Genomic DNA, 25,739 nt, shown 5'->3' on the forward strand with positions numbered 1-25,739 from the left:
AAATACATGGAAACTAAATAATAGGCTCCTGAATGACCTATGGGTCCAAGAAGAAATTAAACAGAAAATCAAAGAATTTCTAGAAACTAATGAAAATATAGATACATCATACCAAAACTTGTGGAATATGGCAAAAGCCATACTAAGAGGTAAATTTACTGCTATAAATGCTTATATCAAAAGAATGGAAGGATTTCACATAAATGACCTAACACTACACCTCAAGGAAAATAAACAACAATCCAAACCTAAAGGTAGTAGATGGAAAGAAATAATTAAGATCAGAGCAGAACTAAATGAAATACTCAAAAAACAATAGAAAAGATTAACAAAACAAAAAGTTGGTTTTTTGAGAAGATAAATAAAGTAGACAAACCATTAGGTAGGTTAACAAAAAACAAAAAACAAAAAACAAAAAAAAAAGAGAGAGAGAGAAGACCCAAATAACAAAAATCAGAAATGAAAAGGGAGACATTACAATTGACACCACAGAAATACAAAGAATCATTAGAGACTATTATAAAGAACTGTATGACAACAAATTTGAAAATCTAGAAGATATGAATTAGTTTGTAGACACATATAAATTACCAAGACTGAACCAAGAAGAGACAGAAAACCTGAACAGACCAATAACAAGCAAGGAGATTGAAGCAGTAATTAGCAATCTTCCAACAAAAAAAGTCCGGGTCCAGATGGCTTTACAGCTGAGTTCTATCAAAGTTATAAAGAGGAGTTAATAGCAATTCTCATGAAACTATTCCAAACAATTAAAACAGATGGTACTCTCCCAAACTCATTCTATGAGGCCAACATAACTCTGATACCAAAACCAGATAAAGACACAACAAAAAAAGAAAATTACAGGCCAATGTCCTTGATGAACCTAGATGCTAAAATCCTCAACAAAATCTTAGCAATCAGAATACAGCAACATATTTTAAAAATTATACACTACGATCAAGTGGGATTCATCCCAGGGATGCAAGGATGGTTCAACAAACAAAAGTCAATAAATGTGATACATCACATCAACAAACTTAAGGACAAAGACCATATGATTATCTCAATAGATGCTGAAAGAGCATTTGACAAAATTCAACATTCTTTCATGATAAAGACTCTCAATAAATTAGGTATAGAAGGAAAATATCTTAACACAATAAAAGCCTTTTATGACATGTCCACCACCAGTATTATTCTGAATGAGGAAACATTGAGGGCCTTCCCCTTAAGGATAGGAACAAGACAAGAATATCCACTCTCACCACTTGTATTCAACATAGTACTTGCAGTACTAGCTAGAGCAATCAGGCAAGAGAAAGAAATAAAGGGAATCCAGATTGGAAAAGATGAACTCAAACTTTCCCTATTTGCAAATGACAAGATACTATATAGAGAAAAACCTAAAGACTCTATCAAAAAAAAACTCCTAGAGCTGGTTAATAACTTCAGTAGTGTTGCAGGATACAAAATAAATTCCCCCAAATCAGTAGCATTTATAAACTCAAATAATGAATTAACAGAAAGAGAAATAAAGTAAGCCCATTTATAACTGTCATCAAAAAATATGATACCTAGGGATCAATTTAACCAAGGAGGTGAAAGACGTCTACAATGAGAATTACAAACCACTTCTGAAAGAAATTAAAGAAAACACAAAAAGATGGAAAGATATTCCATACTCTTGGATTGGAAGAATTAACATTGTGAAAATGGCTATACTACCCAGAGAGATCTATAGATTCATTTCAATCCCCATCAAAATACCAATGACATTCTTCACAGAAATGTAAAAACTATTCTTGCCTTTCATATGGAAAAGCAAAAGACCCCAAATAGCCAAAGCAATCATGAGCAAAAAAACAAAACAAAACAAAACAAAACAAAACAACAACAAAAAAACAAAGCTGGAGGCATAACTCTGCCTGACTTCAAATTATACTACAAAGCTGTTGTAACCAAACCAGCATGGTACTGGTATAAAAATAGATATTCAGACCAGTGGAGTAGAATAGAGAACCCAGAAATCACTCCTCAGGTGTATTGCCATCTGATATTAGACAAAGGCAACAAAAATCTACATTGGGAAAAAGATTGTCTCTTCAACAAGTGGCACTGGGAAAACTGGATATCCATATGCAGAAGAATGAAACTAGATATGCATCTCTCACCATACACTGAAATCAACTCAAAATGTATTAAAGACCTAGGTATAAGACCCAAAACTGTAAAATTACTATGGGAAAATATAGGTGAAACACTTCAACAGTTAGGTCAGGGCACAGGTTTTATGAACATGAGCCCAAAAGCACAAGCAGCAGAAGAAAAAATAAACAAGTGGGACCATGTCAAACTGAAAAGTTTCTGCACAGCAAAAGAATCAACAGAGTGAAAAAACAACCTATAGAGTGGGAGAAAATTTTTGCTAACTATGCATCCAACAAGGGACTAATATCCAGAATATACAGAGAACTCAAGCAATTATACAATAAAAAATAAATGACCCAATTAAAAAATGAGCAAAGGAGCTGAAGTTTTCAAAGGAAGACATACAAATGGCCAACAGATATGTGAAAAAATGCTCAACATCACTAGACATCAGGGAAATGCAAATTAAAACCACATTGAGATACCACCTCACTCCAGTTAGACTGGCCCTAATCAAAAAGATGGTGAATAACAAATGCCGGCGAGGGTGTGGAGAGAAGGGAACATTACTGCACTGTTGGTGGGAGTGTAAATTAGTACAACCACTTTGGAAAACAACTTAGAGGTTTCTCAAACAACTACAGATAGATCTTCCATATGATCCAGCAATCCCTCTTCTGGGTATATATCCAGAGGAATGGAAATCATCATGTCGAAGAGATACCTGCACTCCCATGTTCATCACAGCTCTGTTTACAATAATCAAGATATGGAACCAACCTAAATGTCCATCGATGGATGATTGGATAAGGAAACTGTGGTATATATATACTATGGAATACTACTCTGCCATAAAAAAGAATGAAATACTCCCATTTGCAACAACATGGATGAACCTGGAGAAACTTATATTGAGTGAAACAAGCAAAGCACAGAGGGATAATTACTGCATGTGTTCACTCATATGTAGGAGCTAAGAGAGAAAGGAAGGAAGGAAAGAAAGACCACGGTAGTGCCATGGTCTAACAGAGGGAGGGAACATTCCTAGGGCTACAAATTGGTGTGGAGGGGAGAAGAGGAGGGGGACGGAGGTTGGGAGATAATTGGGAGGGGACAAAGGGTAGAAAAGTAAGTTCTGGTAATGGGTATGCCCCCAGTATGAATCTGGCCCTAATATCATGGGTAGGAGGTGGGACAATTAGGTTTGTATCTCATGAATATCCATAATAAATAAATAATAAAAATTAGAAAAAAAAATAAATTAATATCAGTACTGTACTATTAACCAACTATGTACTTTATTTGGATTTCACCAGTTTTTCAGTAATTTCATTTTCATATTCCAGGATTTAATCAAGAATTCCATGCTGCATCTGTCATAGTCTCTTCTGAACAATTATAGTTCCTCAAGTCTTGTCTCCCATGACCTTAACACTTTTTGAAGATTAGTGATCAGGTATTTTGTACATTTCCTTCGATTTGGGTTTTCCTGATGCTTTCTCATGATTAGATTGAGATTATGCATTTTTGGCAAGAATATGTATACAGACATTATGCTGTGTCCTTCTCAGTGTATTGGATTGGGGGTATATGATGCTCCTATGTCTTATTACTGGTGATGTTAACCTTTAACACTTGGTTAAGGTGGTGTCTGCCAGGTTTCTCCATTCTACTGTTACTATTTTCCCTTTTAATTAATACATATCTGGAAAGAGATACTTTAAGACTATGTAAATATCCTGTTTCTCCTCAAACGTCCACTCACTAATTCAGCATCCATTGTTGGTTCTTGCCAGCAACAATTGTTACAGTGATGTTTTAATGGTGATTTTCTAGTTTCTTCATTACTCCTACAGTCATTAATTGCACTTCTTTCTCTAAAGAAGAGGGGTCTCTTCTCCCCCATTTATTTATTTATTTATTCAGTTATTAATATTGGTATGAATTTATGAATATTTAGTTTTTTTCTGGCCTATAATTAAATACTATCACTATTTATCTTGTGCCCTTTTGACATGCCCATACTTTTTTGAGCACTCCTTCATTTTCTGGCACTACAAGATGCTCCGATCTCATGTCATATTTTTCCTGCCCAGCCTGGAATCAAATAGTTCTACAAGGAGCCCTCATTTATTTTATCAAAAAATGATAATTAGAATTCAAGACCTGGACACTGGGTTTGCTCATTGTCACTGGGGTGTCATTGCTTCTAAGCCCTTATTGAATGGAACTTGGAAGTAGATGTGCACACATGTGTATGTGCATGCACAAACACACACTCCTTCCCATATACATCTATGTTTATTTATGTATCTAACTTTGATTACTTTTCATATCAAATCTCTGAGTTAAAGTGAAGTTTCAGGAAGGTAAGCCACATTTAACCTATGGCTGACTTCACCTGCCCCCAAACCCAGCTACACCCTAATTTGTGCATCAAAAATTAGAGGATGAGAAGGCACAAATATCACGAATTCTACTACTTCAACCCTTGGATGCAATGGAGAGGCCAAAGAACCTTGACATCTACCCTGGACCACAGCATGCCTATAGTATCAGAAGGTAAAGTGACCAGTCAACAAATAATGTCTGCTTGCACAAAAATGTCAATGTTAGACTTGTGCTTCTGGTGAACATGGAGTAACAGGTTCCAGACTTATCCTCCCACCTGAAAGAACTAAAAAACTGGACTGTTTATTACAGAGTGATTTTCAATACAATGGACATCAGGCAATGAAGGGTAGTGATGACTGAGAGGGGGCAACAAACAGGACGAGTTCTATGATTTCCACAGCTTACTGTTGTAAGATTTTCCAGGGAGGAGAAACCCAAGCAGAGGCTAGCAGACTCCCCAAGCTCAGGAAATGGAGCAGAGAGTACAGAGAGAACAAGGTACCTATAATCTGCAGGACAGGTTAATAGAGAAGACAGAGAGCTACACAGACAGATGATGCCAGAAATCTGCAGAGGTTTCCCTCAAGTATTCAGGAGAACAATGATCAGTGCATGTATGTGAGAGAACTACTTAGGGCTGAGGAAAGATTGATCCAAAGAATTAGAAGAAAAAAATACCTGGTTCTCACATAGGACCAGAAATAGTGCCTATTCCAACCAGCCAGAGTAGAGTATTCAAAAGGGTCTTGCCTGAGTAGTGGAGAATAATTATCCCTAGACCAAACATGACTCTGGACCCATATAACACATCTTAAAAGCAATAAAGGATCAGACTGTTTCCAATTAACTTAACTGGATCCCAGAACAAAGCTTGAGAATATTTATGGGCATACAAAAATGCCTAGAATGCAACAAAGTAAGATTCATGTCTGACATCCAATCAAAACTTACTAGGCATGCAAGGAAGGAGGAAAATACAACCCATAATTAGAAAAATCAATCAACTTAAACTGGCCTGGAACTGACACAGATGTTAATATTCAGACAATAACATTAAAAAATTTATTATAACTGCATTCCATATATTCAAAACATTTAGTAGACACATGGAAGATATAAAAAAGACCCAAATTAAACTTCTAGAGATGAAACTATGTCTGAGATGAAAAACATACTGGGTGGGACAATATGCCAAGAACAATCAAAGACAAGCAATAAAAGGGGAAGAAAGGAACAAAAGATATTTAAAAAATCCAAATAAAAAAATCAAATGCCCAGAGTAAGACAACACCTTTCAAAAATAACCCTAAATATAAATGGATTAAACTCCCCATTCAAAAGACACAGACTGAATAATTGGATTAAAAATCTAGACCCAACTATATGCTGTCTTCAAGATATGCACCTCATCTGTGAAGGCACACATAGACTAATAGTGAAGGGATGGAAAAAGATATACCATGCAAATGGAAAACAAAAAACGAGCAGGAGTAGCTATTCTTATATCAAATAAATTAGACTTTAAACCAAAAACCATAAAAAGAAGCAAAGAAGACCACTATATAATGATAAAGGGATCTATAAACAAGAAGACATAACAACAATAAATATATATGCACCCAACACTGGAGCACCTGATATATAGAGCAAACACTATTAGGCCTAAAGAAAGAGATAGACCTCAATATAATAATAGTGGGGGACCTCAACATCCCTCTTTCAACAGTAGACAGGTCATCTAGGCAATAAAAACAGAGAAACACAGGATTTAAACTATACTTTAGACTAATTGGATCCAGCAGATAACTACAGAACATTTCATCCAACAACTACAGAAAATACATTCTTCTCATTAGACTACAGAACATTCTCCAGGATAGACCATATGTTAGGTCACAAATCAAGTCTCAACAAAATTTTAAAATATTGAAATCATTTCAAGTATCTTTTCAGACCACAACAGATTGAGACAAGAAATCAATAATAAGCAAAACTCAGGAAACTATACAAACACATGGAAATTAAACAACATGCTCTTTTTGTTGCCTGTGCTTTGGGGTAATATTCATAAAATCAAACTTACTGAAGTTTCCCATATGTTTTCTTTTAGCAGTTTTATAGTTTCAGGACATATATTTAATTCTTTCATCCATTTTGAGTTGATTTTGGTATATTTCAAGAGGTATGGGTCTAGTTTCATTCTTCTACATAGATGTCCAATCTTCCCAGCATCATTTATTGAAGAGACAGTCTTTTCCCCAATGTATGTTCTTGTTGACTTTATCAGAGATCAGTAGGTTGTAGGTATATGGGTTGATTACAGGGTTCCCTATTCTGTTCCATTGGTCTGTGTGTCTGTTTTTATGCCAGTACCATGCTATTTTGGTTACTATAGCTTTGTAGTACAATTCGAAGTCAGGTAGTGTTATACCTGTGGCTCTATTTTTTTTTTTTTGCTTAACGATTGCTTTGGTTATTTGGGATCTTTTGTTGTTCTATATGAATGTTAGGACTGTTTATTCTATTTCAGTAAAGAATGTCATTGGTATTTTCGTGGTGATTGTGTTGAATCCATAGATCGCTTTGGGTAGAATAAACATTTTCATAATGTTAATTCTTCCAATCCAAGAGCATGGAATATCTATCCATATTTTTGTGTCCTCTTTAATTTCTTTCAACAGTGATCTGCAGCTCTCACTGTAGAGATCTTTCACATCCTTCAGTAAATTTATTCCTAGGTATCTTATTTTTTCTGGTGACTATTGTAAAGGGGCTAGCTTTCTTGGCTTCTTTTTTGACTAGTTTGTTATTGGACTATTAAAATGCTACTGATTTTTGCATGTTGATTTTGTATCTGGCAACTTTGCTGAAATTGTTTAAACAAATGGTATTATATCAAACTAAAAAGCTTCTGCACAGCAAAAGAAACAATTAGCAGAGTGAAAAGACAACTGATAGAATGGGAGAAAATATTTTTAAACTATGCATCTGACAAAGGATTAATATCCAGAATACACAAGGAACTCAAACAACTTAACTGTAAGAAAACCAAGTAACCCGATTAAAAAATGGGTAAAGGAGCTGAATAGGAATTTCACAAAGGAAGATATACTCATGGTCAACAGACACATGAAAAAATGATTAACATCATTCAGTATCTGGGAAATGAAAATTAAACAACACTGGGATACCATCTCCATCCAGTTAGACTAGCTATTGTCAAAAGACAGAGAATAACAAATGCTGGAAAGGATATGGAGAATGGAGAACCCTCCTACAATGTTGGTGGGACTGTAAATTGGTGCAGCCATTATGGAAAACAGTATGGAGCTTCCTCAAACAACTACAGATAGAACTGCAATACAATTCAGCAATACCACTGCTGGGTATATACTCAAAAGAATGGAAGTCATCATGTCCAAGGGACACCTACACTCCCATGTTTATTGTAGATCTATTTACAATAGCCAAGAGTTGGAACCAATCTACATGCCCATCATTGGATGACTTGATAAGGAAAATGTGGTATATTTATACAATGGAATACTACTGTGCCATAAATAAGAATGAAATACTGCCATTTGCAATAACATGGATGAACTTAGAGAAAATTATGTTAAGTGAAATAAGCCAGGCACAGAAAGAGATATACCACATGTCCTTACTTAAATATGGGAGCTAATAAAAAAAGAAAAAAAAGAAAAAAAGAAAGAAGCATACAGCAATCACAATAATATTTTGAACTTTTAAGAGAGGAAAACAGAACTAAGGTTACCAGAGGTGGGAAAGGGGGAGGAGGAGGGGAAAAAGAGAAGAATTGGTAAAGAGCTATGAAAACTGATTACATTGTATAATGAACTATATGCTGATTATCATGATATGAACATCACATATTGCACACAGGTATTGATATTCAACGCTGTACCCCATAGATATGTACAATTAACTATGTTCCAACAATAAATAAATAAATAAATAAATAAATAAATAAATAAATAAATAAAACATGCTCCTGAACAACACACGGGTTCAAGAAGAAATTAAACAGGAAATCAAAAAATTTGAAACTAACAAAAATAAAGACACATCATACCAAAACCTGTGGGATACTGCAAAAGCAGTACTAAGACTACTTTATTGAGATCAAGTATTGAGAGTGTTTATTGCAATAAACACTTACATCAAGGCTCCCATGACCTGGGCCCTGAATTCAGGCACAGGCCCACACCCTCCCCAAATCCCGGAGAAGGCACACCCACTGTCTGACTGCATAACAGGCACCCCAGGTGAGCACAGCTTACTCCCATGACTGGGCCTCAACTGCAGGTGCTGGCCTATGACTGCCCCAAGCCCCGGAGGAGGCACACCCACCAACTGAGCAGGAGATGTGGCAGCCCACCACATACTCAATTGCAATGATAAGAGAAAAGTCACCAGCAGAGCCTACAAGTAGAGGAGGAAGACTTTCCCCTCAAGCCCACTCCAGGGTAATAGAAGTGGTCATACCAGATGACCAAACATCACCAAAAAATATTAGAACTCCAAATAAACAAGAAGATATGACTCCACCAATTGAATGTGGTAATTCTCAACTACCAGACCCCACAGAGCAAGAAAACTTTTAGATATCTGAAAAAGAATTCCAAGCACCGATCTTAAGAAAACAAAGAGATATGAGAAGAATCAATTAGAGATCACAATGAAACAAGAAAAAATATCCAGGATATGAAGGAGTTAATTTACAAAGAGATTAATACCTTAAAAAAGAATGTAACAGAACTCCTAGAACTGAAAGAGTCACTCAATGAAATAAAAAACAGAACAAAAAGCTTGAGCAGCAGGCTAGAGCAAGCAGAAGAAAGAATTTTGGACCTCAAAGATGGTCTTTTTGAAATAACCCAGACAGGCAAATAAAAGGAAAAAAGAATGTAAAAAATGAAGAAAATCTAAGAGAGTTAGCAGGCAACCTCAAGCACACAAAAATCTGAATGATGGGTATTCCAGAAAGGGAGGAGAAAGGAAAAGGCACTGAAAACCTAATCAAGGAAATAATAACAGAAAATTTCCCGGGTATAGGGAGACATGCACTTTCAGATTCAGTCCAAAAAGAGGAGAGGTCCAAGACACATTGTAGTCAAACTGGCAAAACTCAAAGACAAACAGAAAATTCTAAAAGCAGCAAGAGAAAAGTGTCAAGTCAATGATAAGGGAGCCCCCATCAGAAAACATCAGACTTCTCAACTGAAACATTACAAGCCAGAAAAAAATGGGATGATATATTCAAAATATTAAAAGATGAAAATTGCCAGCCAAGAATTCTATATCCAGCAAGATTATCCTTCAGAAATGAGGGAGAAATAGTGTAATTCCCAGACAAACAAAAATTAACGGGAGTTCACTACCGCATGACTAGACCTGCAAGAAATACTTAGAGTCCTGCATCTGCAATCTGAAAAATGATAATCACTATCATGGATTTACAAGAAAGAGCAAAATCCACCATTAAAACCAAAATGCGAATGAAAAAGAGACAGAAGCTAAATCAATTCACCTAAAAAATCCAACTAACATTGAAGATGAAAAATAAAAGGGGAAGACAGGAACGAATGATATTTAAAACAGCTAAACTAAAAGCAATATAATGTTAGGAGTAAAGCAATACCTGTCAATAACAACCCAAAATGTAAATGGATTAAACTCACCATTCAAAAGACACAGAATGACTGATGGGATAAAAAAGCTAGACCCAAGTATATGCTGTCTTCAAGAGATACACCTCAGTTATAAAGACACACACATACTAAAAGTGAAGGTATGGAAAAAAATATACCATACAAATGGAAACCAAAATGGAGCAGGAGTAACTATTCTTATATCAGATAAAATAGACTTCAAACCAAAAACCATAAAAAGAGACAAAGAAGGCCATTATATAATCATAAAGGGATCTATCGAGTTAGAAGACATAACAATCATAAATATGTATCCACCCAACACTGGAGTGCCCAGATATGTAAAGCAAACACTTTTATACATAAAAAAAGAGATAGGCCCTAATACAATATTAGTGGGTGACCTGAACACCCAACTCTCAGCATTGGACAGATTTTCCAGGCAACAAATAAACAAAGAAACACATGACTTAAACTACACCTTAGACCAGCTGGACTTGGTAAACATCTACAGAACATTTCATCCAACAACCACAGAATACACATTCTTCTCATCAGCACATGGAACATTCTCCAGGAGAGACCACATGTTAGGTCACAAGTCAAGTATCAGCAAATTAAAAAAAATTGAAATCATTTCAAATTTCTTTTCAGAACACCATGGATTAACACTGGAAATCAATAGCAAGCAAAATTCTTGAAACTATACAAGTGCATGGAAACTAAACAACAGACTCCTCAATGATCTATGGGTCCAAGAAGAAATTAAACAGGAAATCAAATAATTTCTTGAAAGTAATGAAAAAAAAAGATACATCATACCAAAACCTGTGGGATATTGCAAAAGCAGTACTAAGAGGGAAGTTTGTTGCAATAAATGCTTACATCAAAAGAATGGAAAGACTTCAAATAAATGATCTAACACTATGCCTCAAGAACTAGAAAAATAACAATCCAATCCTAAAACTAGCAGATGAAAAGAAATAAATATCAGGGCAGAACTAAATGAAATAGAGCCAAAGAAATCATACAAAAGATCAATGAAACAAAAAGTTGGTTTTTGAGAAGATAAATAATATAGACAAACTATTAGCTACCTTAACAAGAAAAAAAAAAAAAGAAGAGAGAAGACCCAAATAATGAAAATCAGAAATGAAAAGACAGACATTACAACCAATACCACAGAAATACAGAGAATCATCAGAGATTATTATAAACAACTATACACCAATAAATATGAAAACCTGGAGGAAATGGATGAATTTCTGAACAAATACAAACTTCTAAGACTCAAGCAAGAAAAAATAAACCTGAACAGACCAATAACAAGCACAGAGATTGAAGCAGTAATTAGCAGTCTTCCAACAAAGAAAAGCCCAGGTCCAGATGGCTTTACAACTGAATTTTTAAAAACCATTAAAGAAGAATTAACACCACTTCTCTTCAAACTTTTCCAAAAATTGAAACAGAGGCTACTCTCCCAAATTCATTCTATGAGGCCAGTATTACCCTGATTCCAAATCCAGACAAAGATACAACAAAAAAAGAAAATTACAGGCTGATATCATTGATGAACATAGATGCAAAAATCCTCAACAAAATATTAGCAATCAGAATATAGCAACACATCAAAAAAAATTATACACCATGATCAAGTGGGATTCATCCCAGGGATGCAAGGATGGTTCAACATATGTAAATCAATAAATGTGATACACCACATCAACAAAATCAAGGACAAAAACCATATGATTATCTCAACAGATGCAGAGAAAGCATTTGAAAAAATACAACATCCCTTCATGATAAAGACTCTCAGCAAATTATGTATAGAAGGAAACTATCCCAACATAATAAAAGCCAATTATGATAAACCAATTGCCAATATCATCCTAAATGGGGAAAGGTTGAAAGCTTTTCCCTTAAGAACAGGAACAAGAAAAGGATGCCCACTCTCACCCCTCCTATTTAATATAGTAGTGGAAGTACTAGCCAGAGTAATGAGGGAAGAGAAAGAAATAAAGGGCATCCGAATTGGAAAGAATGAAGTCAAACTATCCCTGATTGCAGATGACATGATCTTTTTTTTTTTTTTTGTCTTTTTTTGAGATCGGCCACACGGTGCTCAGCCAGTGAGTGCACCGGCCATCCCTATATAGGATCCGAACCCGCGGCGGGAGCGCTGCTGCGCTCCCAGCGCCGCACTCTCCCGAGTGCGCCACGGGCTTGGCCCAACATGATCTTATAGAAGAAACTATAGACTGTACTAAAAAAACTCTCTGATCTGAACAACAATTTCAGTAATGTTGCAGGATACAAAATTAACACACCCAAATCAGTAGCATTCTTGTACTCCTGTAATGAACTAGCAGAAAAAGATAAAGAAAGCAAACCCATTTACAATAGTTGCCAAAAAAGTAAAATACCTAGGAATCAACTTAACCAAGGAGGTGAAAGATTTCTACAATGAGAACTACAAATCACTACTGAAAGAAATTATAGAAGACACAAAAAGATGGAAAGACATACCATGCTCTTGGATGGGAAGAATTAACATTATGAAAATGTCTATTCTACCCAAAGCAATCTATAGATTCAATGCAGCCCTCATCAAAATACCAATGTTATTCTTCACAGAAATAGAAAAAGCAATCCTAACATTCATATGGAATGACAAAAGACCTTGAATAGCTAAAGCAATCTTGAGCAAAAGAAAAATATAACTGGAGGCATAACCCTACCTGACTTCAAATTATACACAAAGCTATTGTAACTAAAACAGCATTATACTGGCATAAAAACAGACACTCAGACCAATGGAATAGAATAGACAAGCCGGGAATCAACCCACACACTTACAACCAACTGATCTTTGACAAAGGCAACAGAACATATTCTGGGGAAAAGACAGCCTCTTCAATAAATGGTCCTGGGAAAATTGGATCTATATGCAGCAGAATGAAACAAGACTTTCACCTCTCACTGTATACCAAAATCAACTCAAAATGGATTAAATATAAGACCTGAAGCCATAAAATTACTGAAGGAAAACATAGGGGTAACACTCCAGGAAGTAGGACTGGGCAAAGACTTTATGAATAAGAACCCCAAAGCACAAGCAACAAAAGAAAAAACAAACAAATGGGACTACATCAAATTAAAAACCTTCTGCACAGCAAAGGAAACAATCAATAGAGCTGAAAGACAACCTACAGAATGGGAGAAAATATTTGCAAACTATACATGCAAGAAGAGATTAATATCCAGGAGAGATAAAGAACTCAAACAACTATATAGTAAAAAAAAAAAAAAAAAAAAAAAAAAAATAGTACAGTTAAAAAATGGGCAAAGAAGATGATTAGACATTTTTCAAAGGAAGACATACAAATGGCCTACTGGTATATGAAAAAATGCTCAACATCACTAGTCATCAGAGGAATGCAAATCAAAACCACTTTGAGATATCATCTCACCCCAGTTAGACTGGCCATTATTAAAAAAACCAAGAAAAACAAATGCTGGTGAGGATGCGGGGAAAGGCGAACTCTTCTCCACTGTTGGTGGGACTGTAAATTAGTACAGCCATTATGGAAAACAGTATGGAGGTTCCTCAGACAACTACAGATAGAACTATGATATGATCCAGCAATCTCACTACTAGGCATATATCCAAAGGAATGGAAATCATCATGTTGAAGGGATACCTGCATGCCCATGTTCACTGTGGCTCTATTTACAATAGCCAAAATATGGAACCAACCCAAATGTCCACTGATGGATCACTGAATAAGGAAAATGTGGTATATATACACCATGAAATACTACTTTGACATAAAAAAGAATGAAATTGTGCCATTTGCAGAAACATGGATGAGTCTAGAGAAAATTATGTTAAGTGCAATAAGTCATATAAAGAAAGAGAAACATCACATGTTCTCACTTATAACTAGGTGCTAAGAAAGGAAAAAAGAAAGAAAAGACCAAAACAATACATTCAACTTTCAGAGGAGGAAAACAAACCTAAGGATACTAGAGATGGGGGGGGGGGGCAGTTGGAGAGGGACAGGTTGGGTAGAGGGCATAAAGAAAAATCACAATTTGTAATAATAATATGCTTATAATGAATAATAAAAAATAAGCACTTACATCAAAAGAACAGAAAGACCTTGAATAAACAACCTAATGCTACACCTCAAAGAACTAGGAAAACAATGACAATCCAATCCCAAAAATAGTAGATGGAAAGAAACAATTAAGACCTGAGAGAACTAAATGAAACAGAGACCCCCAAAAATGATACAAAAGATTAATGAAGCAAAAAGTTGGTTTTTGGAGAAGATTAAAAAAAAACTAGACAAGCCATTAGCTAGGCTAAGTAAAAAAAAGAGAGAAGACCCAAATAACAAAATTAGAAATGAAAAAGGAGACATTACAACCAATACCACAGAAATACAAAGAATCATTAGAGACTATTATAAACAACTATATGCCAACAAATTTGAAAACTTGGAGGAAATGGATGAATTCTTGGACATATACAGACTACAAAGAGTGAATGAAGAAGAAATAGAAAACCTGAACAGAACAATAACAAACAATGAGATTGATGCAGTAATCTGCAGTCTCCCAACAAGTAAAAGCCCAGGACTGGATGGCTTTACTGCTGAATTCTACCAGACCTTTAAAGAGGAATTAATACCAATTCTCTTCAAACTATTCCAAAAAATTGAAACACAGTCCATTCTCCTGAAGTCATTCTATGAGGCCAGCATCACCCTGATACCTGAACCACACAAAGATACAAGTATCTTTACAGTCCAATATCTCTGATGAACATAGATGCAAAATCCTCAACAAAATAATTTCAATCAGAATACAGTAAAACATCAAAAAAACTATACACCATGATCAAGTGGGATTCACCTCGGAGATGCAAGGGTGGTTCAACATATGCTGATCAATAATTGTGATATACCACATCAACAAAATCAAGGACCAAAACCATATGATTATTTAAATAAATGCAGAAAAAGCATTTGATGAAATTCAACATTGCTTCATGATAGACTCTTGGCAAATTGGGTACAGAAGGAAAAGATCTCAATGCAAGAAAAGCCATATATAGCAAACTCACCATCAATATCATCGTGAATGGGTCCCTCAAGAACAGGAACAAGAAAAGGATGCCCACTCTCACCGTTCCTATTTAACATAGTATTAGAAGTACTAGCCAGAGCAATCAGGCAAGAGAAAGAAATAATGGGCACCTGGATTGGAAAAGGAAAGAAATAAAGGGCATCTGGATTGGAAAACTGTCCCTGTTTGCAGATGACATGATCCTATATATAGAAAAACCTGAAGACTCTACCAAAAAACTCTTAGAGCTGATTAACAATTTCAGTAAGTTGCAGGATACAAAATCAACACACAAAAAAATCAGTAGCTTTTTAATATTCCAACAATGAACTAACAGAAAAAGAAAAAAAGAAAGCAAGCCCATTTACAATAGTCACTACCCCCCCCAAAAAAATCTAGGGATCAATTTAACCAAGAAGCTGAAAGATGTCTACAATAAGATCTACAAATCACTGCTGAAAACAATTAAAGAAGACACAGAAATATGGAAAGACATCCCATGCTCTTGGATTGGAAGAATTAACCTTGTGATAACGTCCTTACTACCCAAAGCAATCTACAGATTTGATGCAATCCTCATCAAAATACCAATGACATTCTTCATGGAAATAGAAAAATAAATCCTAATATTCATATGGAACAACAAAAGACCTCGTATAGCCAAAGCAATCTTGAGCAACAACAACAAAAACCAAACAATAAAAACTACCCAGGGGCATAACACTACCTGACTTCAAATATACTACAAAGCTGTAATAACCAAAACAGCATGGTACTGGTATAAAAACAGACACTTGGACCAATGGAACAGAACAGAGAACCCAGAAATCAACCCACAGACTTACAGCCAACTGATCTTTGACAAAGGCAGCAAGAACATACAATGGGGAAAAGACAGTGTCTTCAGTAAGTGGTGCTGGGAAAACTGGGCATACATATATGGAAGAATGAAACTAGACTTGTACTTCTCACCATATATCAATATCAATTCAAAATGGATTAAAGAATTATACATAAGACTCAAAACTATAAAACTCGAAAATGAAAACATAGAGGCAGCGCTTCGGGAAGTAGGACTGGGCAAAGATTTTATGAAGAAGATCCCCAAAGGACAGGCAACAAAAAGAAAAATAAACAAGTGGGATTATATCAAACTAAAAACCTTCTGTACAGCAAAAGAAACATGTAATAGAATGAAAAAATGACCTGCAGAATGGGAGAAAATATTCACAAAGTATGCATCTGACAAGAGAATTAATATCCAGAATATATGAGGAACTGAAACAACTTAACAGTAAAAAAACGAGTAACCTAATTAAAAAATGGGCAAAGGAGTTGAATAGTCATTTCTCAAAGGAAGACATACAAATGGCCAAGAGACATGAAAAAATGTTCAACATCACTAAGCGTCAGGGAAATGCAAATCAAAACTGCATTGAGATATCATCTCATGCCAGTTAAACTGGGTATTATCAAAAAGACAGAGAATAACAAATGTTGGTGAGGATGTGGAGAAAGGGGAACTCTTGTACACTGTTGGTGGGACTGTAAAATAGTGCAGCCATTACAGAAAACAGTATGGAGGTTTGTCAAACCACTACAGATAGAACTGTCACGTGACCCAGCAATCCCGCTGCTGGGAATATACCCAGAAGAATGGAAATCATCATGTCGAAGGGATACCTGTACTCCAATGTTTATTGCAGCACTATTTACAATAGCCAAGAGTTGGAACCAGCCCAAATGTCCATCATCAGATGAGTGGATAAGGAATATGTTGTATATTTATTTATACAACAGAATACTACTCCACTCTGCTATAAAAAAGAATGAAATATTACCATTCGCAGCAACATGGATAGACTTAGAAAAAATGATAATATGTGAAATGAGTCAGGTACAGAAAGAGAAATGCCACATGTTCTCACTTATTTGTGGGAGCTAAAAATCAATCAATCAATAAATATACAAACAAATGGGAGGGGTGGAGAAGAAGACATAGCAATTACAACAATTCCTTGAACTTGTTAAGACAAGTGAACAGATATGATGTTGAAGAGTGGGTGCAGTGAGGGGGGAGAGAGGAATTGGTAAAGGGACATGAAAATCAACTACAGTGTATACTGATAAATTACAAAAAAAAAACCTTAAACCATTAAAATAAGCAACTTAGCCCCAGATTTGCAAAAACATACCAAGAGATATCACAGAGTTTAAAAGGAATGAAAGTATAGAATCTTGACCCTCTTGTCTCTGTACCCCTTTTGGAGAGAAGGCAAACAGAGGATGACAGTAAAGAAAGAGATTAATTTCTGCCAGAAGCCTTTTAGATTGGTTCACTCTGAGGGGCAGCATCAAGAGAAGAAATGGGCTGCCCAGCATTTAAAAAAAAAATTTAATTGACACATTGTAGTTGCGCATATTTACGGGGTACAATCTGATGTTGCAATACATATATATGTTGTATAGTAATCAAGTTGGGGTAGTTAGTATACCCATCACTTCATGCATTTATCATTTCTTTGTGAGGGCTGCCCAGTATTTTAAAAACAAGAAATATCATATGTTTAAAATCCAATCCAAAATGAGTACTTACAGCAGTTTTATATGCAGCTTCAACGTAAAATACAAGGTTCTGTATGAAATTGACTTCATCTAGGCTGTGAATGATATGAAGCCCTGAGGAAAAAGGGAATAAAGTTATGGAGCTGACTAATGATCGCTATGAGCTATACCGGCAGCCAGAGGAACAATGGAAGGCACTTTGACTACTTAACCATAAAAACAAGACCACAAATCACTCCTAGGCTAGTTTCCAACTAAGTCAGATACAAGCAAATTTTAACATGGAAGAATTTTTACTATTACTTACAGATTTATCTCAGACTCCCGATTCTATAGGTAACTAATTTATAATATGCTTACATATGCAAACCTAGGCATCTGGGGAAAAAAAGACAAATACTCCAAAAATGAGTTGGAAAGAATCTAAATACTAAGCAAGAAGTACATGAAATTAGGACTTTAAGGAGGACTTAAAATCATTTTAAAAGTGAAAATGATAGTTATTCTAAATGTAAGCTGTACAAAAATAGTTATGGCTGACATACAGAGTGTTTTGCATGAATTATCCATTTAATTTTTACAACTACCCTAAGAGGTGGGTACCTCTATTTTCTGCATGAGGCTTAGACAGGTTAAATATTTATCCAAGGTCATGTTACTAATAAACAGTGGAGCCAAGATTCAATTGACTGTTGACTTCTGTTTCATTTCAAAGACTGAGTTTCTAACCAAGATGCTGTATTGCCTTCTAATATTTACAATATGCTCCACTTTTGTTTAAAATCTCCCCACTCTATGGAAAAGTATATTAGTAGGAGGATGTTAATAGTAGACATTTTTCGTGGTGAGGTTCAAAGTAGCTCTATTTTCTTATTGTTTGGATATCTTTGTAACTCTATTTTCTTTTTGTTTGGACATCTTTGTAATTTTACAGTATTCTACAACAAATAGGCATTATTTTTGTAATTAAAAAAGTTGTATAAAAAAGTAAAATCATATTAAATAAGGTATAAAACTGCAGGATACACTTCATAAAATTTTATATGAAATTATTAAATCCTGAGCACTAAAACTTTTTATATGTGTAAAATTTACTAAGAAATTAACTTTTAAAACATCTCTTTCACAACAATAAATATTATTGTGTACATATTATCTAAAGCCTTTGCTTAGACTAAGAAACTAAACTAAGAAATCATTTCAGAATTGAAAAATCAGGAAGCTTGTTTTTCCTTTCTAGCCCATAAACAAGCAGGAAGAAGTGAATATCAGGTTAGCTGTAAAGACTAAACTTTTAAGTTTCTCATATTTTCCTGGAGGAATCCATTCTATTAAACAAAAGTTTCTGTATCCACATTTGTCACAAAAACAGGTGTGTTGGTTTAATGGAAATGATTACATGTGCCAGCTGCATAGTTGTGTTATAGCCAGAAAAAGCCAGGAATTTCCAGTTTGCTGAGCAATGAGCATACCTACAGCAACTAGATCTAGGGGAAAAAAACCTCCTTCTTTAAAAGGGTCTGGGAATGGAAACAAGTCTTCTGACATTCTTAGAAGCATGATGTAAAGTAGTTGTCAAATGTTTCCTAATGTCAGCTTTCAAAAGAACTCCACCATAAGTGCCCTGGATAACACTCATTCCAGTTCAGAAACAATTCTTACTACAAAAACGCCCTTTACAAGTCAGAACTTAGTAATACTCTTTCATGAAAAAATTCAAACTCTACTAAAAGGTATACAGAGAGTCTTCCTGCTACCTGGAACCACATCACCTTCACCCCTGCTAAATCTCCTCTCCAGGGGAAACCAGTCTTACCAGTTTCCTCTGTATCCTTTCAGAGATATATCATGCATATATAAACATCATGCAAAGGGTAGTATATTATATTGCACGTTGCTTTTTACATATGTAATTTGGAGATAATTTCGAATATATCTATCTAATTTTTTTTTAATGGCTACATAGCATTCTGCTGAATGGCTATGCATGTAACCAGTTTCCTACTGAAAGACATTTAGGTTGCATGTAATCTTTCATCACTACAATCAATGCTGCAATGAATATCTGTGTATATATATCTTTATGCATATGTGCCAGTTTATCAGGGTAAATTCTTAGAAGTAGAATTGCTGAGTCAAAGATTTATGCATATTATTTTTCCAACATTTTATTATAAACATTTTCAAGCAAACAAAAAAAAATGAAATAATTTTATAGAGGTTACGTGTATACCCACCGTCTGGACTCTACCATTAACATTTTACTATACTTTGTTCATTATCTTGATTGATATTATCTATTTGATGAGACAACTTCATCATATCTTCCTTTATTTCTCTAAGCATGGTTTCCTTTAGATTTTCGGACATTTTTTATAGTAACTGTTTTGAAGTCTTTGTCTCCTAAGTCCAACATATGGGCTCTTTCAAAGGCAGTTTCTGTTACCTGCTTTTTTTCTTGTGTATGGCTCATACCTTCCTGTTACTTTACATGCCTCATAAATTTTTGTTGAAAACTTGCTATTTTAGATAACATAAGAATTCTAGATACTGACATTTTCCTCTCTAGAGCTTGTTTTTGTTTATTTATTTAGTGACTTGGCTGGATTTCAGTGAAGTCTATTCTCACCACGGTATGCAGCTTCTGATATTTCTCAGAGGGTAGGTGCACTGTCACCCTGGGAAGACAATGTTTCAGCAGGGGCCTCATCAACTGTCTCTTTCCCTGATCTATTAAGTGTCTGCCTCTGTTGGTATCATAAGCAGATGCTTGCCTCCACTCATTTCCAACTGATTGCTTTATTGTTTTGTACAATGCCCTGAGGTATAAATTGCTCTATAGTCATATCCAATTAAATTCAGGCCCCTTTTCAGGTGGTCTTTGAGGCAAGTCCTTGAGACTTGTTGCAAAACTAACAGGGCCCTTTTTAGCTATCTCTTTCCTTGGTTTTCTCTACCAAAACTTCTAGCTAGTCTATGATTTAGTTTTGTGCGCCTTTTGAGCTACTAGCCTCCTCTTAATTGCTTAGAATCAAAATCTCCATTGTTTTTCAAGGGGGCCCTTAGGCTTGAAATTTCCCATAAGCTGTTCCAAATAAAGTAATTCTTTTGGGAAGAAGTATGGACCTTTCTGTTCTTACAGCCTGCCTCGCCTCACAGCAAAATTTCTGTGCCAGTGTTCTAGAGCTGGTAATGAGAACAGTGGCCCACTTCTTCTAGAGTGACACCCTTGCTTTAAAAACTGAGTGCTGGACAGAGGTGGTAGCCTCTAATCTTATCAGCTTGACTCTCCCAGCATGGGACCTCCACCCTACTAGAGAGGTGGGCCAAGGGCAGTCATGGCCTTGTATTGTCACCCTGCCCTGCCCAGGGTAAAGCTTCCACTTCACTAGTGGAAAAAGAAGAAGGGTTCATTACCAAATATTTATCTCTGTAAGAAAAGGAGAATATTCTGAGGGAATTCCCACCCTGGATGCCCTTAGTACCAAGGAGCTCTGTAACAGATAGGAAGACAAAGAAAGTGAAATGTCTAAAATGTGGTGTCATGAGAAGTATATTAACTTACTCAGGAAGATCTGGCAAAGGTCCCATTAAATTTATAAACTGGGTGCAATCAGATTCATCACCTCGTCCCCCAAATTTAGCAGGAAAAAAAGGAAATTATGTATGTTCTTTCTTACATTTTCCTTTTTCAGGTAAAGCATTTAAAGCTAATAACAAAACCAACTGAAAAGGGTGTATTATTCAAAAATAAAAAAACAAATACTTGGATTCTGATTCCTAAGTTAATTTCCTTAATATAATTTATATACCTATAGACAGATGCCTTGTTTATAATATATTCATAAAGAGTAATGTGAAGTAGGTGATTCAATTTATATTTATACTAACTGAAGGCTTGTCAGTATACAGTATGAGAACAAGCAATAGACCCTAGCCATTCTTTCCATCTCATAGTATCTGAGGATTAATAAACAATAAAAAAAAAAAACCTGTCTAAAGAAGATCTACCTCAGACTTCCTGGTTCTTAATTTAAAAGAATATTAATTTTTACCCCAGACTTGTTTCTCAATATAAAAGAATACTAACTAGACCTCAAAGAGTTGTTTACCTGTATAAAATTTGCAAAATATTATGTTTCCAATGTGCTTCTTTGAGCGATGTAAACAGCTATGCTGTTTTCTGGGCAATACCTCCACAGAAGCCATGTGCACCAGAGCAAGTGCTCCATGTTCTTCACTCCTTGTACTGACCTGAGGCAGTCATTTGTGCTAAAAAGAGCAGGTACACAGAGGTAGCATCCAACTGCAGGTGTCCCCACTGGTCATCACCCACTACGGTGGCACAGGTTTTGGTGTTGTACTTGGCATGGAGGCTATCCTTAGTGCTCTGACTATACTTGAAGGATTCTACTTTATCCACCTGAAAAAAATCAAAACAGTAAAAGGACATGCAGGAAAATCAACCCATATGCCACACTTCTGTAGTACTCTAACATACATCACTGCATTCTGTCTTTAGGTAATTGTGAATATTTAAAATGCATTGTTAGCTCTTTTTCCCTACACTTAATACAACTGGGAAAGTTGGGTATTGTTGTTTTTCAATTTAAGCAATTTAATTAGAAAGTAATACCAGGTAGTCAAAACCAGCTATTTCCTATTTATTGCCTCTCTCTCTCTCTCTCTCTCTCTCTCTTTTTTTTTTTTTGGTGGCTGGCTGGTACAGGGATGGGACCCAGAACCTTAATGGTATCAGCACCACACTCTGACAACTGAGCTAACCAGCCAGTTCCTCATTGCCTCTCTTTCACTCTTCAGGTCGTTGCTTTGTCACACGGTAGACAAAATCTGAGATTCAGAGTGTCTGATGAGAACAGCTTAGTAAGAGATAACTGAGTGTGAAAAGATACATTTGTTCCTGAAACTGAGGTAGGAGCATTGAGGGGAATTAGAACAATAGGATATATTTTGAAGAAGTAATGAAAAGAGCTGGTGAGAGACACACAAAGTGACAGAAAGATGAAACTAGAGGTCAGAAGGGAAACATTGTGCAAGGGACAACTGAAAGACTTAGTTCTTGAAACTTAGATTTGATTATGTATGCCTCTGACATATGATAGTAACTATTAAACCTTAAATATGGTTCATGAAATTAGTGACTTTAAACCTATTTGGTAAAGTGAAGGTAGAAGGTGCAAATATCTAAAATACAAAAAAAAAAAAAAAAAAAAAGCAAAGACAGGAAATAAAGAGAAATGATAGATGTGAGACAGCCTAATAGAGTACTGATAAAGAAGTTCAGAAGTCTCAAGTAGATTTCTTTCTACTTTAGACTTGTATGCCTCTGGGCAGTCACTTTATCAATCTGGGCCTCAATGTCTTCTAATAAAACATAAACTTAATCTCCAGAAAATCAAGTCAATTTGTGCAACATGCTTTAAGTTCTCCCAGGAGAAACATTTTTTTTTAGTAAAACACTTGTATCTGGAAAAAAATACCATAAGAAAATTGAAAAGACAAATAAGACTGCTAAAAAATATTTGCAATGCACGTGACAAAGGATTATTGTCCCTAAAGTACAAGAACTACTCAATAGGCAAGAAAGGGACAATGAAAAAGAAAAATAGATGAAGGACCTAGCAGGTAATTCATGGATGAGGAAATGCAATTTTCAATCTATACATGAAAGGATGCTCAACTTCACTCAAGGTCAGGAAAATGCATATTACCACAGGGAGATACATGTCCAAGGTCACTTTCCCCTAAATTTCACTTCAAAATTTGTTTGGTGGCAACACCAGATTCAAATTCATTTAGGGCTAGGTGAGCCCAGACCTGCGTGTTGCTGGTGGCCCCAACCCCTTGGACCCAGAGATAAGTGACTGCAGCCACAGCAGGCTCTGTTGAGGTGAGCTGAGACACACGCAGTGCTGGGGGCTAATTGTAGGACCACGGATTCTGGAACAGGACCCAAGGTGGTATAATATAGCCACTACCACACTTACTGTCATGCAAGGACAATTCACCACCACAGTAGCAGACAGGGCCACTCTACAGGTAACGTACTGCTCACTCAATTACACTGATATAAGAAGAGTCACCAGTAAAGCCTGCAAATAGAGTAAGAAATCTATATCCTCATAGCCAACCTCAGACTAATAGAAGGAGCAAATCCTTTACCAGATGACAAAATGTCAATGAAAAAATACTAGAACTACAAACAAACAAGATATGACATCACCAAAGGAATAAATCAATGCTCAAATTTCAGACTCCATGGGACAGGGAATCCTTGAAATTTCTGAAAAAGAATTAAGAGCAATGATCTTAAGAAAACTTGAAGAGATAAAAGAAGACTCAATTAGAGAACACAATGAAACAAGAAAAAATATCCAGAATATGAAGGAGGAAACTTACAAAGAGATTAATACCTTAAAAAAAGAGTGTAGCAGAAATCCTAGAAATGAAAGATTCAATCAATGAAATACAAAACATAATAGAGAGCTTGAGCGGCAGACTAGAGCAAGCAGAAGAAAGAATTTCAGATCTTGAAGATGGTCTTTTCAAAATAACACAGGCTGACAAAAAAAGGAAAAAAAGAATTAAAAATAATGAGGAAAATCTAAGAGATATAGCAGACAACCTCAAGTGCTCTAACATCCGAACTGTGGGTATTCCAGAAGAGGAGGAGAAAGGACAAGGTATTGAAAACGTATTCAAGGAAATAATGACAGAAAAATTCCCAGGTGTAGGGAGAGATGCAGACCTTCAGATGCAGGAAGCTCAAAGATCCCAAAACAGATTCAATCCAAAAAGATCTTCCACAAGACACAGTATAGTTAAATTTGTACAGCTCAAAGACAAAGAGAGAATTCTAAAAAGAGCAAGAGAAAAGCGTTAACTCACCTATAGGGGAGCCCCCATCAGAGTAACAGCAGACTTCTCAACTGAAGCCCTACAGGCCAGAAGAAAGTGGAATGATATATTCAAAATACTAAAAGAAAAAAATTGCCAGCAAAGAATTCTTTACCTGGAAAGGCTCTCATTCAGAAATGAGGGAGAAATAGTGTATTTCCCAGATAAAAAGTTGTGGGAGTTTACCACATGACCAGCTCTGCAAGAAATTCTGAAGGGAGTCATTCATCTGGAATCTGAATAATGGTGACCACCAGCATGAACACACAAGAAAAAGCAAAACCCACAGTTAAAACAAAAATGCTAGCAAGAGAAAGAAGCTAAAGCATTCCACCTTAAATTCCCAAACAATATTGAAGAAGAGAAATAAAAGGGGAAATAATGATCAAAAAATTTAAATCACCTAAACAATTAGCAATTAAATGACAGGAATTAAACAACACTTGTTAATAATTACTCTAAATGAAAATGGACTAAACTCCCCATTCAAAAGACAAAGAATGACTGGATTAAAAAGCTAGACCCAAGTATATGCTGTCTTCAAGAGACCCACCTCACCTGTAAAGACACACAGAGACTAAAAGTGAAAGGATGGAAAAAGATATACCATGCAATTGGAAACCAAAATTGAGCAGAAATAGCTATTGTTATATTGGACAAAATAGACTTTAAGCCAAAAACTTAAAAAAAGACAAAGAAGGCCATTGTATAATGATAAAGGGAACTATCCAGATAGAAGACATAACAATCATAAACATGTATGCACCCAATACTGGAGCACCCAGATATATCAAGCAAACACTCGTAGACCTACAGAAAGAGATAGGACCTAACACATTAATAGTGGGTGACCTGAACACCCCTCTCTCACTATGGGACAGGACTTCCAGGCAACAAGTCAAC

At 35.7% G+C, this 25,739-nt stretch overlaps 1 protein-coding gene across 1 annotated transcript in view; it reads right to left on the minus strand.

Moving 5' to 3' along the window:
* The window catches only part of LOC103603934 (phosphorylase b kinase regulatory subunit alpha, skeletal muscle isoform), a gene marked incomplete at its 3' end in the record, with an annotated part of 86,163 nt that overhangs the window by 47,558 nt on the left and 12,866 nt on the right, over window positions 1-25,739 (minus strand). Inside the window, exons 4-5 of the mRNA XM_008588520.1 lie at window positions 22,173-22,341; window positions 17,950-18,032 (exon numbers count right to left, since the gene is read on the minus strand). Of these exons, the coding sequence (XP_008586742.1) occupies window positions 17,950-18,032; window positions 22,173-22,341 (252 nt within the window). The remainder of the gene's footprint in view (window positions 1-17,949; window positions 18,033-22,172; window positions 22,342-25,739) is intronic.

This window comes from Galeopterus variegatus, unplaced genomic scaffold (assembly GCF_000696425.1).
Source record: "Galeopterus variegatus unplaced genomic scaffold, G_variegatus-3.0.2 Scaffold4873, whole genome shotgun sequence".
In the NCBI taxonomy this organism is placed as follows: Eukaryota; Metazoa; Chordata; class Mammalia; order Dermoptera; family Cynocephalidae; genus Galeopterus; species Galeopterus variegatus.